We start from the raw sequence: 17183 nt of genomic DNA on the forward strand, positions 1-17183 counted from the left end.
ATGTTCTAAGTCCTCTGCTCCTTTAACAGTAAACAACTAACACTTGTGTGATCCTGACTATGACTTTGCAATATTTGAATTGTTTCTTTCTGAATGCTTGAAGTATTTTCTCTTTGACCTAGGAGATCTAGAATTTGGCTATCATATTCCTGAGAGTTTTCATTTTAGAATCTCTTTTAGGAGATGATAGGCAGATTCTTTCAACTTCTACTTAACCCTAAGATATCAGGGTATTTTTCTTTGATAATATCTTGAAATATAACATCTAGGCTGTTTCTTTGATCATGGGTTTCAGGTAGTTTAATAATTCTTTTTTTGCTTTTTGGAGGGGGGAAGGTAGGGCAATTGGGTTAAGTAACTTGCCCAAGGTCACACAGGTAGTTTTTATGTTAAGTGTCTGAGGCTGGATTTGAACTCAAGTCCTCTTGACTCCAGGGCCAGTGCTCTTTTCACTGTGCCACCTAGCCACCCCCTAGTTTAATAATTCTCAAATTATCTCACATACATTTATTTTTCAGCTCATTTGTTTTTCTAATGAGATATTTAACATTTTCTTTTTTTTTTTCATTCTTTGACTTTGTTTTATTATTTCTTTTCTTTTTGTTTTGGAGGGGCAATTGGGGTTAAGTGACTTGCCCAAAGTCACAAGGCTAGCTAAGTGTTGTGTCTGAGGCCGGATTTGAACTCAGGTCCTCCTGACTCCAGTGCTCTATTCACTGTGCCACCTAACTGACCCTGTTTTATTATTTCTTGATGACTCATGGAGGCACTGACTTCCTCTTGCCAAATTCTAATTTTTAAGGAATTATTTTCTTCAGTGGGACTTTGTACTTCTTTTTCCACTTGACCAATTTTGCTTTTTAAGGAGTTCTTTTCTTTAGTGCATTTTTGCATCTCCTTTGCCACTTAGCCAATTTTGTTTAAGGTGTTCTTTTCTTCAGTATTTTGGGGGTTTCTTTTACCAGGTTGTTAATTCTTTTTTCATAATTTTCTAACAATACACTAATTCTTTTCCTCCATTTTTTCCTCCACCACTATTATCTCTTTAACTCTTGTAGGAATTTTTGTTGGAGTTGGGTCAAATTAGCATTATCTTTGAGGCTTTTTTTTAGAGGGGGAGAGCTGTTTTCTCATTGTTTTCTTCTTCTGAGTTTGTTTCTTGGTTTTTACTTCTGCCATGGGATTTTTTTATTGTCAAATTCTTTTTTGTCATTTGCTCATTCATAGCTGTCAATTCAGTCAACCCCCCTCCCCCCCAAGGCCTGATGCTTGCTTGCCTGGATGCAGCCTGCATTGGACAGCACTCCAGTCTTACCCCAGGGTAATGGTAATTTGAAGTTCTTCCCTGCCCCCTAATAGGTCAAATGTAATCATATGGAGCCTGTGGTGGGAGGAGTTTACTGAAGGGTGGAGCAGAGCCCACAGGAAGATGGGAGTCAGAGCAGCTAGATGGTGGGAGAGAGAGGATGGCAGACAAGCAGCCAGCTAGTCTTGTAAGTGTTGGTTTGTGAGAAGGCTAAAGGATGGTGTGGTTCTCTGTGGCATTATGGTGTATTAACTTCTTTGCTACTATGATGGATTTGGCTTTCTGGTTTTTGGAATCAGTTTTCTGGTATCTGAAGAAATGTTTTGCATCAGTCTTCTATATGGAGAGTCTGTTGTACTTGCAATTGAGAACTATGCCAGCATATTTACAATCACCATCAACACTGTGAATATTACATTGGTGCTACACCCAGTGAGACAGAGACCTTTCCTGATAACCTTCTCAGTTGTCTCAAACTAGAAAATAGTTTTCCTTGTCTTTTTGTTGGTTTTACCATTCCAGAATTTTTTTTGAGGCATTATTTTAAAGTTGTTTGGATGAGAATTTGGGAGAATTCAGGTGAGTCCCTGCCTCTACTCCACCATCTTGGCTCCATTTCAAGGAGTGTATCCACTCCTTGAAATGTATTTGTAAAACAAAATATGTGTGTATTACCCCCCCTCCTTTGACCAATACAGATGAGAGTGAGATTCAAATATCATCTGATCCTCTACCCTTTCTTCAAGTCATTTAATTTAAAAAACTCTTTAAAAAAAATTCTTGCTTCATCTCTATTAGGAATTCTATTTGAGCTCATGCCCAATTTGTGATTTTCTCTGTGGTTTCATTTGTTTATATCTTGGAGTCCTTCTTTTCTTCTGGGGTTGTATGTTGAATGTTCCTATCACTATAAAAGGTCTTTAGGTTATGATATCTTTAAAAATTTCTTTTCTTATTCTCTCAGCCTATTTTCTGACTTCTTAATTTATGTTGGACTCAGAATCTATGTATTTTTGGAGAGAATGTCTGCTTACTTCCTTAATCCCTCTTCTGCTTTCTTGGCATATTGATTGTTGTTTCATTTCAGAATCTCAGGGGAAGGTCAGGCTGAAGACCTGAAGCTTTCATAAATACCCAAATGGTCTGATCCAGGGCAAGTGTGCTCACTACCTCCCTAATCTTAGCTTTGCCAAGACCATATCTCCATTTGGAGTTAATCAATGCAGTTTTGTGCTTACTTCAGGTAGAGTTCCAGTAGACAGTTACAGGATATGGTCATTATAAACAAACTCTGTAGGTTTGGTAGCAGAACTGCGGGACTTCCTTTTGTTTGGGTTTTCTGCCTTAGTTTTTCCACTGTAGGCTTCAGACTAGGTTGAGTCTCAAAATGACACCCTCTTCTGCTCCTGGAGATCAAAGCCACATAGCTATTGTTTGCTTACAAATTTTCACTTTGCTCTGTACAAAGTCTAGGGCCCTTATCCACCCCTCAATTAGACACAAGTGTCCTTTTCAGTCTGCCACAGATGTGTGACCTGTAACTAGGAAATTATTGACAAAGCTGCTAGTTGGCTCTTATTCCTGAATTCTACACAAGTTTACAGCTTCCTTGTATGGGTTTGTATCCTCCCTTTTCCTTGTTTTACAGCAGTGTCTTTTTTCTTGAATTTGCTCACCTGTACTGATCTGTTATGGTTTTTTGATCTTTGTGGAGGAGTTGTGTTGGGGAGCTCACTTGTTATTCAGCCATCTTGCCTCCCTGGATCCCTATTATTTCCTTAATCTTCTTTAAATCATTCTGTTCAAGCAAACTATGATTCTTCTAGGTTTAGTATTTCTTTCTGTGTAGAAATAAACAACCTGCCCCAAACCTGATTCATATTGTACACTGGGTATCTCTTTTATTTTCTCCTTTAGGGAGGTTTAGACACAAGCTGTAAATCAAGGTATAATTAGCCTCATACCTGGGATGCCAGGTTTGGACTTTGATATCAAGCAAGAGGTCCTGAGAAAGGAGAGCCTAATCCCTGCAATTAGTGCTGTTCTGTTCTCCAGAACTGAGCCTAGGCAAACCACAATGGTAAGATATAAGATAGGGAGTGGTACAAGTCATCAGCCACTGTACTTCCAGTAATGGTTCTACTATCCTTCCCAGATTTTATCATTGAGACTATAGCAGTCTACTATATCATATTGGTGCCTTAGAAAGAGAAAAAGGAGCTAGGGTCAGGGAGACTCATTTGTAGGCTATTATGTTAGTTCAGATGAGAGGTAATGACTAGGACAATAGACAAGAATGATAGCCACGTGAATGGGGAATTAAGCCAATATCTAAATAGGTTACTGTGGTTAAAAAAAAAATCATCACTAAGTGGCCAGCTTACTAACGATGTCTCTTTGTACTTTGCCAGACTGGTCCTCAGAAAGCAGATTCAATATGTTGCCAGGACTGTACTCAAAACCTTTCCAGACTAGGTTCAATTGGCAAAGTTTGTACTCAAATTGCATAGCCTTCAAGAACAAGGGTTCATTTCCCCACTGCAATGAGGCACTCAGGTACAACATTGTGAAAGGAAATGATAAATAGTTGCAAGAAATATATTCTTACTTTATTGATAAAGTATAATTTAAAGTTGCAATTTTACTAAAAGCTATAGCAACAAAAATATAACATTTTTCACATATAGACATTTATATTTATGTACATATGTGTTTACATACATGCACACACACAAAACGCTACCTTTATGTATTTTAGTCATTCATTTATTCCACAAATATTATTTGTATCTACCATGCACATGATATTCTGTTGGGTGCTATGTAGAATAATACTAAGATAAATAAGATATAGTGTCTATCTTTAAGAATTAACAAAATAGTCAAAGAAACAAGAAACCTATGCAATGAAAGATAGGATAGAAGTACTGCAGACAATAAGTGTGCTAAGATTTCAGAGGTGATTTAAATCACAACATAAGTTAAAGGTAAGAATATTGGATATGAAATCTGATGAATTGTTTTGAAACTCAGTTTTACAACTTTCTATCAGTTAAGGCCTTAAGAAAATCAGTTTACCTCTAAGCCTGTTTTCTTATTTATGCAATGGAGTAAGGGTAGTGAACTTCATGATCTTTGATTCTACAATTCTAAAATAATGTGAATCCTATGACCTTCGTTCATGGTAATAAGAGATGGCTTCATGAAAGGTGCTACTTGGCCACTGAGGAATTGGTAGCTTTCTAATACATAGAGATGGAAGGAATGAACATTTAGGTACAGGGAATGATATAAGCAAAAAAATTGAAAATAGAACCATATGAAATGTAGTTAGTTAATAGAAAGTAAAATAGTTTGACTGGAATGAAAGGTTCATCTAGGATGGATGTGATAGATAAGCTTGGAGAGAGAGATTGAAATCAGATTACAGAGGGCCTCATATCCTTGGCTATGTAGTTTATAACTATCCATGATAACAAGGAGCCATTGAAGATTTTTTTTTCTCTTTCTTTTAGCAAGAGTGACTATTTTTTTATACTTTTAGTGGAACAGAGCTATGTACTCTTAGTAATACTCACCCTTAAGTGATTGAGTATGACAATTTGTATGTTATAGTACTTGAATTGCATAGGGTGAGCTGTCAATAATAAAATCAAAGGTTGAGAAAAATAAGAATGTAAATATTGATTACCTGTTGTTGCAGGCTCCTGTGATAAGCCTGTACTTGTTTGCTAAGCAAGTATTTGGACATTTGGGTGGCAGCATGTAAGGCAGGCATCCAGAAACTTCGGCAACTGTGCTCAACAAGTCAGCTGACAGAACATCTGTTAAAGAAATTGTTTTTTACATATTATACCTTTATCTCAGGTCCACAAAGATAAAGTCTTTGTGAATACTTTAAAGTGTCTCAGAAATGTTTTCATCTGCAAATGTTCACATTATTCCCATCAAGAACTGCCATATTTATCTTCTGGGAGATTTGACCACAATCTTTTCTACTAGGGGAGGACAAGCTAGCCCAATTATAGAATTGTAACTCTAACAACCAGTGTTCTATGAAGAAGCAATTTGTTCAGATGATTACCTAGACCTATCTTTGTGATCTGATCTTGTAGTTTTCTAACACTTAATAGTTTATCGTTATGTAATCTTAGGTGATGAGGCAGAATTTCAAAACTATTGCTGTATCAGAAATTCAACTGGGACTGTTTCTGAGAAGCCTTTTCATTAGACTCAGCACTTACCATTACATTGACCTTCTTCTATGTAAGGTAAGGATAGGAACACTGTCACAAAATACCAGTCACTGGAGTAGTGCCTGATAGATACAGATATTCTGCCCTTGCCTATTTCCTTCACTTCACTCTAAACTTCTTGGGAAATTTAAATAATATGCTGATACATTTTCCCTAATCCTGGAGGCTCGCTTATGTCTCCAAGGCCCATAAGTGGGGTTGCCTAAATGAATACACTGACTGGGATAACCCAGTCTTTCCCTTAAATAACCCCAGCAACATAGCACCTGCTTGACATCATGATGTGTGTATACCAACAGCAGTGTCTCTGAAGCTACCTCCAGCAGAACTAGCCTGTCTCACCTACCTTTCTCACAACTGCTGGTTGTAGTGCTGGCACTTGTCTGAATAGAACAACAGTAACAAAAATGTTTCTGGCCAATTAATTTGGTGATATATTTGGCTTTCTGTCCAGGTAGCAAAAAAAGATGAAATCTTTTTGTAACTATGAAAACCCAAGTGAAACAATTTTGTTTATCTAGTCACCTGTAGTGAATACAATAAAATTTATCCTTCTTCCTCCTCCTTTTCTATATTTTAAAAATTATCTTGTATTCTAAATCAGTGTTGCCCTTGGCTCTGGTATTTTTCCATTTGGCACAGGAACCAAGTACTTAGGGTTGCAACAGTTTGTAGCTCTTTGGCATCTGTATCAGGGAGATTGCTTACATTAAGTAAACTTCTCTCACAAACAGTGATGCCCAGAGGCAGTCTTTACTTCTCTCCATTTCCTAGTTTTTAGAATCAACAGCTTACTTAAATTGGTTTGTTAGGAGCTGTTATAATTGCACAAAGACTTCTAATTTGGTGTTGACTTTGACCTTGGCTTTAATTGGCCAATGAGATCTGACTTGCATACAGAACTCTGTGAAATGATTGTCATGTTAGTAAGCAGTCATTTCCTGGGTACTAAGCTCAAGTCAAGTTCCTTTTTTGTGGCATCTCTTTCTGTTTGCTGAATTCAGAGCCTTCCAGTCTCTTTTTGAAGAAGGTATCCATGACATATAGTTATGACAATTCTTAGTAGTCTTAAAAGTCTCTGACTTCTTTCATTTCTCAGTTGGTACTTGATAGTTTTCTCTTTCATCACTTTTTGTTGTTGCTGTACTCCCCCATGACAGCCTTTGCACTGAAGTTGATAAGAAGATATACGCCGATTTAGTCTGGAAGATCTTGTCAAATTTGTCATAAATTTTTTTTCTCTACTTCTTCATCCTCTGCAAAGGGTATTGAATCATAATTTATAATTATCTTCATGGTGGTAGCTTGGTTACACTCTTCATGAGCCTGTAAAGTGAAATGACCAAATGTCACATAAAGTGACATTTCTTGCAGTCTTGATCTCTGGATGAAATAAACTTCACCAATATCTTTGTTTACTGCCTGAAGAAGACCCTGTCAGTCAACAAGCATTTGTTAAGTGCTTTCTATGGTCTAGCAGGCACAGTGCTAAACACTAGGAATACAAAGGAAGGCAAAAACAGACCTCAAGGAGCTTATATTTTAAAGTGGGAGATAACAAGTAAAAATATACCCCAAGAAGATATTTACAGTACAAATGGAGGAATCTTTGATTAGTCCTACAATTTAGACATGAAAATAGGAGATGTAATGCCAAGTATGAGGAACATTCATACTATTCCCCCTTTCCCACTGTCAGTCTGTCTCTGGAGCAAAGTACTATGATGTTGGCCTGAATGTATACAGTCATATATAATCTGCACGAGTACTCAAAGCTTAGGTATGTTGCAAATTTCTTGCCCTCCTGTACCTTACAACCTAGCAGAAGAAAATAACACAGAGACAGATATGTAGTGCTATAAAAGAACTACAGTGCAAGATAGAATATAATATAAAAGCTCAAAGTAGGTACAAAGTGTGAGCCTAAGTCAAATGAAGGGGAAGTAATCTCTGACTAGGATCGTTAGATAGTACAGTGGACAGAGTGCTGGACTTGGAATCAGGAGGATTCTTCTGGAGTTCAAATGCTTGCTAGGTGTATGATTCTAGGTGTATGATCTCTTAACCTTGCATGCATCAGTTCTTCAATCTACAAAATGAGCTGGAGAAAGAAATGGCAAACCACTCCAGTATCTTTGCCAAGGAAAACCTCAAATGAGGTCATGAAAAGTTAGACACAACTGAAAACATGACTAAGCAACAGTATCTGACTAGGGAATTAGGGAAGGCTTCCAAAGGAAGTAGGTGGTAAAAGTACAGTTGATCCCAAAAATCTTTAACATGGCAAAGAGGCATCTTTTCCTAAAAGTCATTCATAAAATAAACACCTAATTTTCAATGCCCTTAATCAAAGTTACAATGATTTAATTAACTTAGAGAAGAAAGCTGATTAATATCTTTGACCTCCAGAGATGATTGCCTTCTTCCCTCTCTAGTCCACTCAACTTTGGAACCTCACCTTGGGAGTGATCTGCCCTGATTGATAAGTGAGTGAAAACTCATTTAACCCACTATACCTAGCTGACTGCAGACTATACTTCACATTTAAATCTAACCCCCCATCTCTTGATGGTAAGCCTAAGCTTATCTGGGAATTTTGCTATCTGAACCTTTCCCGAAAGGGAGAATTCCCTCCCTCCCTCCCACTTTCCAATCCATTTTGAGAATAGTAAACAAATCAATACTACTATTGTGAATGAAAAGAAGATTTCTGTCTACTATCACTGCATTCACAATCCCTATAACTGTCCAGACCAACACTGCCTCTCCTGGTTACCATTCTCTTGCACGTGTAGTCTCCTCTCCTTGAGGTCTAGGGTTGTCTTATTTTTGTAAATGTACCCTAAGTGCCTACCATAGTATCTGGCAATAAGAAGTATAAACAAACTGATAAGTAAATGTTTTTTATTAATTCATTCATGAAATACATGTAAGAAATATTTTCAATAGGAATAACAAAAAAAGTTTTAGATTAATCTTTGACTAACTAGAGAAATCACTTAACCGTAACTTTTTATTACCTAAGGAATTCTTTTCCTGAGGGGATGTTTTTCCTTTCTTTCCTAACAACCCCCTTCCCAAAGGCTAAAGGTTTTTGGAAATAAATCAGTTTTCATCTGATTTCACAGATGACTATGAAAACAAAATGCTTCTAGCTAAGTTTTGCACAAACCTGGGGCTCTGTTGAGAGGTATATATGAAATTGTAATCTTTTTTCTAAACCTCTCAGCTCTGTGAGCACAAAACCTGATTCCCTGAAAGGTAATATGTGTCTATGAGATCTGAACATTTATTTTTTTCTTACTGAGATGTTAGTGTGACTAACTGGCACACCAGCAATATTGTTTTTTCCCTATGTTTGTGATTGCTTTTGGTTCAACAAGGTAGGCTATTCAAATTGTCAAGCATCGGCTCAAGACATAACTGAAATTGCAGAAGGTTCTCTCCCTGGCCTATATATATATATTGGCTATTTTATAAGTATTTTCTAAGAACTGGCACTTTTCTACTGTATTTTTGCCTGGAGCCAAATAAGAAAACACCCTGCCAGATGAAACCAACACAACTTTCATTTGAAAGGTGACCCAGCAGCTTCCCCTTGTTAATTGCTGAAAAGTCATGGAGTTTGGGGGTAGCATGGAGGAAGGAAGGGGATGAAAAAGAGGAGTTACATTTACCAGTTGGATGCCAAGATTTCTTGTTCTGTGGGGAAACTTTTTCTTTCACTGACTGGATTGAAGTCTCTGTTATTTCTACTGTTCTGGAAACATCTCGGCTTGCTCTCTCTGGCAGTTTAGAGAAGAAGAGGTGAGCTGGGGAATTTAGTTCCCTCTTTTTCAGGTTCCTGTAGAACAAAGAAGAAACATAAAAATAATTAGCCCTTTCAGTGACATTAAATGGCTAGAATTCAAGTGATGCAGAACATTGTGACCTAAGGTATAACCTGACCACAAAATAAAGATTATAAATGAAAGTATAAATAGAAGTGCAAAACTAAAAGAATCCTGTGGTTTCTCTTTGCATCCAGCAAAATGACAAAGATGACAAAAGAGAGCTAATCACTGTTAGAGGAGCTGTGGGAAGTCAGGCACAGAAAAACAGCCTTTTGCAAAGTTGTGAATCCTTCCAAACATTCTAGAAAGCAATTTGGAATTGTGTTAAGAAAGTTTTAAAATATTCATAACATTTCTCTAAGAGATCTTGGTGGTAGAATGTCAACCCTTAATAGTTAAAATACAAAAAGTATGGTGGCAAAGTGGGGGAGGGAATTTTATTTTTTTCTTTCTTGACATAAGTAATGGAATTTTAGAATAAACCTCTATCTCAAGGTTTAATGGGAAGTCACATACAATCCTAGTGCTTTGCCTTTCTTTATGCTAATTCTTGGGCAAGGTCAATCAAAGATGGCTTTTCCTTTGTCTTGCACTACTGGGACCAATGACACAATACCAGATTATAAAGTTTTGTCTCATTCTGTAAAACATTAAAAACTGCTCCCAAGAACAGTGGCTGACAAGTTGAGAAGCCAATATCACTATGTGTTTTCTAGGTATTATAAATACCTATAGGAAATGTCAAGTATTCAAAAGCCCATTTGTCCCTTATTGTCACACTTCTATTTGTGGCAATTGATGCTTCTCTTTGCAAGTAGCAACTTTACAAAATAAAGTATTTTGCTGTCTTGTATTCTAAATTATAAACAGCAGATTTTCTTGCCATGATGAAAGAAAAATACCCTATTTATCAAGAAATTTAAAGGAAATACATTTTTGGAGTAGCAAAGAACTGAAATAAAGTAGATGGTGGTTAGTTGGGGAATGGCAAAACAAAACAAAAAAAATAACCCGAAAGGAAAAGGAAACTAGTACACATATCTGGAAATGAGGCTAATGTAAAAATAAAAGATATCAAGAAACTGTTCTTTTAAAGGAATTGCTAAGAATCAAGAAGGAAAAGATCACAGAGACCAGACAGACCAAGTTTTTCATTTTGCAGAAGGTGTATCTGAGGTCTAGAGAAATCATTGTGGCATATTAAACTTGATCATTTGAATTGGAATCAGAGGACAGGTTTAGATTCTAAATCTACTACTTGGTTTTTCTGAGCATCAATTTTAGGGGGGATGGGTGGTGACTAATCAATACTCTATTGTCATTTCTAGCTCACATCCTTTGGTCTCATAAAGTTGTCAAAGATCACATTGCTCCAAGGCATTGGAGCCAGGATTGGAAATCAGGTTTATTCTAGAAAACTCAAACTGAACACCCTCATCATTTGAAAAAAGGACTGTGTTGTATAGGTTAGATTCTATTTCAGGATCATCCAGAGCTTCCCTTTATTTATCAGTAGTCTACTTTAGTGGATGAATGAACAAATAAATGAAAACACCTAGTTAAACATTGTTGCCCAGCCCTGTGCTAAGGCCTGGGGGTATAAAAATAGAAGAAAAGAAAATCCTCATCTCCAGGATCTTACAATTCTTTTTTTTTTTTGAGGGAAGAAGGCAGGGCAATTGGGGTTGTGACTTGTCCAAGGTCACACAGCTAGTAAATATGTCAGGTGTCTGAGGTCAAATTTGAACTCAGGTTCTGTTGACTCCAGGGCTGGTGCTCTATTCACTGTGCCACCTAGATACTCCTGAACTTACAATTCTTGTGAGGGAAAACAACACACAAGGGAAGGGAGTACTTTGGTTTGAAAGTTACTGAAAGCAGGTGAGTGGAGTCAAAGGGGAGTCAAGGGTTTGTCAGTCTTGAGTAGAGGGAAGTATGGATTTGATTCTAGTTCTAGAACTGGAAATGGGTTGGGAATGGTGGTGCAGAGGTTATGACAACATCAGCTAGGTGGCTGGTGGAAAGATACCAATAGAGTAATAAATCAGTCATGGCTGGAGGTGGCTTGATAGAGGAAGTCATTTGAAGTACCCACTTGTTATTTTATGTTTAATCATGTCAGTTTCTTCATGACCCCACCTGGAGTTTTCTTGGTAAAGATACTGGAGTGGTGGACACTTTCCCCCAAGATGGCGCCAAAGGCGAAGAAGGAAGCTTTTGTCCCCCCTAAGACAGAAGCCAAGTCCAAGGCCCTGAAGGCCAAGAACGTGGTGCTGAAGGTTGTCCATAGCCACAAAAAGAAGAAGATCTGAGCATCCCCCACCTTCAGGTGACCCAAGATACTAAGGCTTCGAAGGCAGCCCAAATACCCTTGGAAGAGTGCCCCTCGCAGAAACAAGCTCGATCACTATGCCATCATTGTTTCCCTTGACCACCAAGTCTGCCATGAAGAAGATCGAGGACAACAACACCCTAGTCTTCATTGTAGACGTCAAGGCCAAAAAAGCATCAGATCAAGCAGGCCGTAAAGAGGCTGTATGACATCGATGTGGCCAAGGTCAACACACTGATCTGGCCTGATGGAGAGAAGAAGGCCTATGTCCATCTTGCGCCAGACTATGATGCTTTGGATGTTGCCAACAAAATTGGAATCATCTAACTTGCTGTGTCCCATTCCACCTACAATAAAAAGTTTTCCAGAATAAAAAAAAAAAGATACTGGAGTGGCTTGCCATTCCTTCTCCAACTCATTTTATAAATGGGGAAACTGAGGCAAACAGGATTAAGTAATTTTCCCAGAGTCATACTGGTAGTATGTGTCTGAGGCTGGATTTGAACTCAGGAAGTTGTCTTCCTGACTCCAGGCCTGTCACTCTACCCGTTGCACCACCCACATGTTGAAGTACTTAGTACTCAGGACCAAACAAGATAATATATAAGAAATGCTTTGAAAAACTAACACATTAAAAAGTAGTTGTTATTTTTAAAAATTATTTTGGGTGTATTTAAAAGCAAATTTATTACAGAAAAATCTCAATGCACCTACATGAGCATGTAACTCATATCTTTTAGGCCAAAACTCAGAGCAGTGATGAAAAATGTTAATTCCCATACTGTCCATTGCTGTTATATTAAAAAAAAAGTTTCTGTTTCTCAGATTCTAGTGGGACAGAGTAACTAGCAATATTTAGTGACCTTTGGAGCAATTATACTCTTTTTGGCGGCACTGAAATCAATTTTCTACATCCCAGGATATCCAGCTGTTACCTTTTTCTCCTAATGCTTGAATATGACACAAGGCCCTGAGGCTACAAACTTTTAAAGAATTCCCAATAACTGGGGTTACAGAAGAGAGAAAGAGCAATTGCCTAGGATGTGAGAAAGTCCAAATCCACAAGTATCCATGGAGTAACTGCCAATTAAAACTTATCCAATAGTTGAAAGAGACCTCAAGTTAACAGCACCTGGTATAGACAATGATATCAGGAAGAGACAGAATTTTTATCACTCATTTTACAGATGAAATAACTAAGGTGAAGAAAAGACAAATAAGCTGTCTGGGGTTACATTGCCAAGACACATTAGAAGACAATTAGGACTCAATCTCTTGTCTCTTGGAGCAGGTTTATTTTTTTTTTTAATGACCTAATATTGTTCATGCCACTTGGCAGTCAGAAATCCATTATGTACAAGAGACATCATTAAATTGGCCACATGTTTTTGAAAGGGCACATTATTGTCTCCCTGTGTACGCACCCCTGATTTGGTTAAAATAGGTTTTTTTGTTTGTTTGTTTGTTTCCTAATTTGTAGCTGGAGAATTTGTCTGTGTTTATGTGATTCTAAAGCCTTCGGTCTATCTGGTAAAAAAAAAAATCAGGATGACTGGCTATTTGCCATCATGAAACCAAGGATGTTTGGCTGGCAGATTGAACTTAATGACTGAACTGGGAGAAATGACTTAATGTTTGGGTATCACATGGATGAAGACAACTGTTCTGGCTTCAACTTTGCCACAAACCAGCTGTGATATCTTGGGCATTTTCTCACCCCTTTGGGTCTCAGTGTCCTTCTGTGTAAAATGACTAGGCTAGAATGATTTCCTAAAGTTCCCTGCTAACTCTAAATCCAATGAGCTTAGAATCCTGTTCAACCAAGAAACATAATAGTTTGGTCAAACCACAACTCTCTTGGAATAATTCCTCATGGAATAAATTTTTCTAGATATTGGAGATTTACTATGCCAGAGAAGGATTTATTCCTTTTTAAAACACCAATGTGTATGCTTTTCACTTTATTTATGATGGATATCTTTCTAAAGTGTACCTCACATTGTCCATTTTCAACAGAATGAATTGACTATGGCACTTTTTTCTTGATGAGATGCTTTTATCAACTAAAATAATATCTGAACAATGCTTAGCATAGTGACAGTTACATAGTAGGTACTTAATAAATGCTTATTCTTTTCCCTTTCCTTCATCATGTGCATTGATTTTTGTGCTCTGTTACAATATAGGGATAGCCTCGGGGCTAAATGAGACATCTATGATAGTTTGTTTTGATGCTACATTGGCCAGACTGCCATAATTAATGAATGTGTCTGTTTTTAACATGTGTGTCTCCTTCACCTGTTAGCTACTACTTCTCATTAATTCCAATTCTTTTGCCTCTCACTGGCCTGATCCCAAATTCCTTGTTCAAACACATATACTTCAGATTTACTGTTTTTAATCTGCTGCTAGCTGAGAAACCAGAAAAATAAGTTAAGATAGTGTGTAAAGTAAAAGTAAACAGGTAATATATGAGGACCCTTGTGCCAACTACAGGATCTTTAAAAATATGGGCCTTGTGAAATGTATCAGACTTCTCAGAGTTTTTTTTTAAATCTTCTTTCTATTTCTTGGCTATATTTCAGATAGACAGTTGCCAGATACTTGAGGTGGGTTGGTGAAGTGCTAATATTTCAATTTTTGGATACCAAGTTTAAAACATTTAATGATTTAAGTCCTACTCTGATCCTTTTGGTTTCCTAAAGGCTATGTTGGTTGTGTAGAAGCAGAAGTGCAAGGGCACTGTCTTTACGCACATAGGGGCACAGTCATTTGAGCACACACAATCTGTTTTGCCTAGAGCCTACCCACAAGGAAGCTTAAGGAATGTGCAGGTGGAAATGTGTGATAGTGAATAATCAATGGCCATTTTCCCCACTTCAGAGTGTGCACAAGTGCTCTGTGACTATTTTCTGTCTGTTAATTTTGTGATGATGAAAAACTTCTTAATTGACTACTGGTATAGAAGAGAATGGAAGTGTCTTGTGGAGACTGGGGTGGTGGTTGGACCCCAGGCTTACTCGCCTATGTATGCCAACACGTGACAATGAATAGATGTCAATTTGAGTTCTTTGTCTTTTTGTGTTTGTTCTTTCATAATTAGATGAATGAGTATGAGAGACAGAATGAACCACTTGGTGAACTTTTGAACTTTAAAAGGTTGGAGGAAGCACTCAAAGTCCAGCAACTACAGACCATAGCAGAATCTGAGGATCACCATAGCAGGTGAGCCTGATGAGTCCATGCAGCCTTAAGAAACAATTTGATTGATCCAGCCCCAAAATGAATGAATCCAGGAGCTGGAAAGCAGTATCTTGGAGGAAACTAACAAACATAGAAGTGAACTTGGTGGGAGAATGCTTTGTACATTACTATTTAAGTTTGAGCGCATTCTCCCTAAGGGCCAAATCATAGAGGAGAGAATGTGCTCCAATTCATGGGGGATAATGTACTTTAGTTCTTGCTACATCTTCTTAGTAAATATCACTTTGTAAAAGCTAATTGTTGGAGTCAGGAGGACCCGAGTTTGGTTTCGGCCTTAGACACTTAACACCCACACAAAAAAAAAAAACTAGCACTGTAACCTTGGGCAAGTTACTTAACCCCAATTAGTTATCAATTATATCAAGGAGATATCAACTAGTTAAAATGATACTAGATGCTAATCAAGGGCTAGATGATATTACATAAATATTAATTGGTGATTGATATGTGAGGGAAGAATATACCATATCAGGTTTGACAGTTATAACATTTGAGAACCCTCACTCCTTTCACCCCAACCATCTGTGTTAACCCTAAAACTCCAAGTAGGGCCATTTAAGTTCTAAGACCCTGATATGTTAGTTTGAATGTGGGACGGAGGAAAGGAGCTTCATAATATCATTGCATATGGGACATCATCCATTATTTTTGAGGGGCTGATTCTAATGAAAAACTTGAGTGCTAAAGAAGGACCTCTTCCATTTTGAGGAGCTTATTTCAGTGACCTGAGTACTTAATCCCTTTTGTGAGCTCCACTCTTAGTAATTTTTTTATTTAATTTTTTTAATGTTAATCTTTTTTATTTAATTTTTTTCTTCTTTTTATACTGAGCCTGCTGATATCAGAATGCCCTTGTTGTGGCAGAGATCCACTGGGGAAAATTTAATATTACTTTGGTAAATAAAAAATTGCCTGAATGATTAAGGGAATCACTTATAGTACAGTGACCCCTGGAGAAATGTTAATGTGCCTTTTATAGAAAGACATCCATAGAAATTTTTATCCCCATGCTAGTTGTATGACCCTAGATTCTGAGAGAATCATAGAAAAGTTTTCACCCAGGAAAATTTAGTTATTCACCTGAGGATGAGAGGGTAACTTCAAGTTGATCCCTGATCAGAGTTCTTCTTGGGGAGAACTCCGTGATTGTTGGAAGTTAGATTAACAGTTCATCAGCTTTTCATTTTCTCTATATTCCCTTTTGTTGGTTGCATATATTTTCCCGCATTTCCATTTTATTTTCCATTTTCTTAGCTTGAGTTGATTAAGGCCTTTGTTAAGTACTAAATATGCAATAAAATTAGATATACAGTATAAAATGTCATTTGTTTGGTGAACTTGCAGAACTGTATTTGGTGGTAATTGTGATTTCTTCCTGTAAATGTGGAGTTGTGTAACTTTTGTGCCACAAGGACTGTTCTAAGACTTTTTGTTATAAAACACTAGAAAAAAACATTGTTAAACCTCTGGGGAACTCCAGAGGACTATTCTGAATTGGGAATATAGACAATAAAACTGCTAAATGCACACCAGGGATTTACCAAGGACAGAAAATGTTTTAACCAGGAGGAAGAATATAATATCCCTTGGGGATGCATAATAGAAGGGAACTTCCCTTATCTGGAGCAGGTAAGAAATATACTCTTTCTTCTTGTCTGACATTTTAATTGGATGCTGAGCTGGAATTTCATGGATATAATAAAGGACCAACCTCTGACCCTCAATCTTTCCTTTCTGTTGGACCAGAGATATAGGGATGACTTTATGAGTTCTAGAGGCCAGCAGAGGAATGCTGCAAGTCATGTAATCATTTCCCTGATGCCATGGTCCTCTTTGAAAGCGGACAAGGAACGGGAGAAAGAGGGAGAGTGGGAGAGGAATGGGGACCTGTATGGGGACTCAGCTAGTTGGGTAACTCAGCTTGTCCTCTCCCTCTCCCTCTCTTCTCCAAAAGAAGGTAAATTTTGATGGCCAGAAGCTGCCCACTTAACTTGGGGCTTACTGGCTAGATTTCTTTCTTTCTTTCTCTCTCTCTCTCTTTCTTTTCCTTCCTTCCTTCCTTCCTTCCTTCCTTCCTTCCTTCCTTCCTTCCTTCCTTCCTTCCTTCCTTCCTTCCTTCCTTCCTTCCTTCCTTCCTTCCTTCCTTCCTCCTTCTTTCCTTCCTTCCTTCCTTCCTTCCTTCCTTCCTTCCT

At 37.6% G+C, this 17183-nt stretch overlaps 1 protein-coding gene across 1 annotated transcript in view; it reads right to left on the minus strand.

Moving 5' to 3' along the window:
• The window catches only part of TPO (thyroid peroxidase), a 165913-nt gene that overhangs the window by 123804 nt on the left and 24926 nt on the right, over positions 1–17183 (minus strand). The window contains exons 2-3 of the mRNA XM_069108691.1: positions 9240–9406; positions 4998–5130 (exon numbers count right to left, since the gene is read on the minus strand). Coding sequence (XP_068964792.1) covers positions 4998–5130; positions 9240–9406 — 300 coding nt within the window. The remainder of the gene's footprint in view (positions 1–4997; positions 5131–9239; positions 9407–17183) is intronic.

The sequence above is a fragment of the Petaurus breviceps genome, unplaced genomic scaffold (genome assembly GCF_028583685.1).
Source record: "Petaurus breviceps papuanus isolate PSGF00001 unplaced genomic scaffold, PetGlider_PUasm1.0 90418, whole genome shotgun sequence".
In the NCBI taxonomy this organism is placed as follows: Eukaryota; Metazoa; Chordata; class Mammalia; order Diprotodontia; family Petauridae; genus Petaurus; species Petaurus breviceps.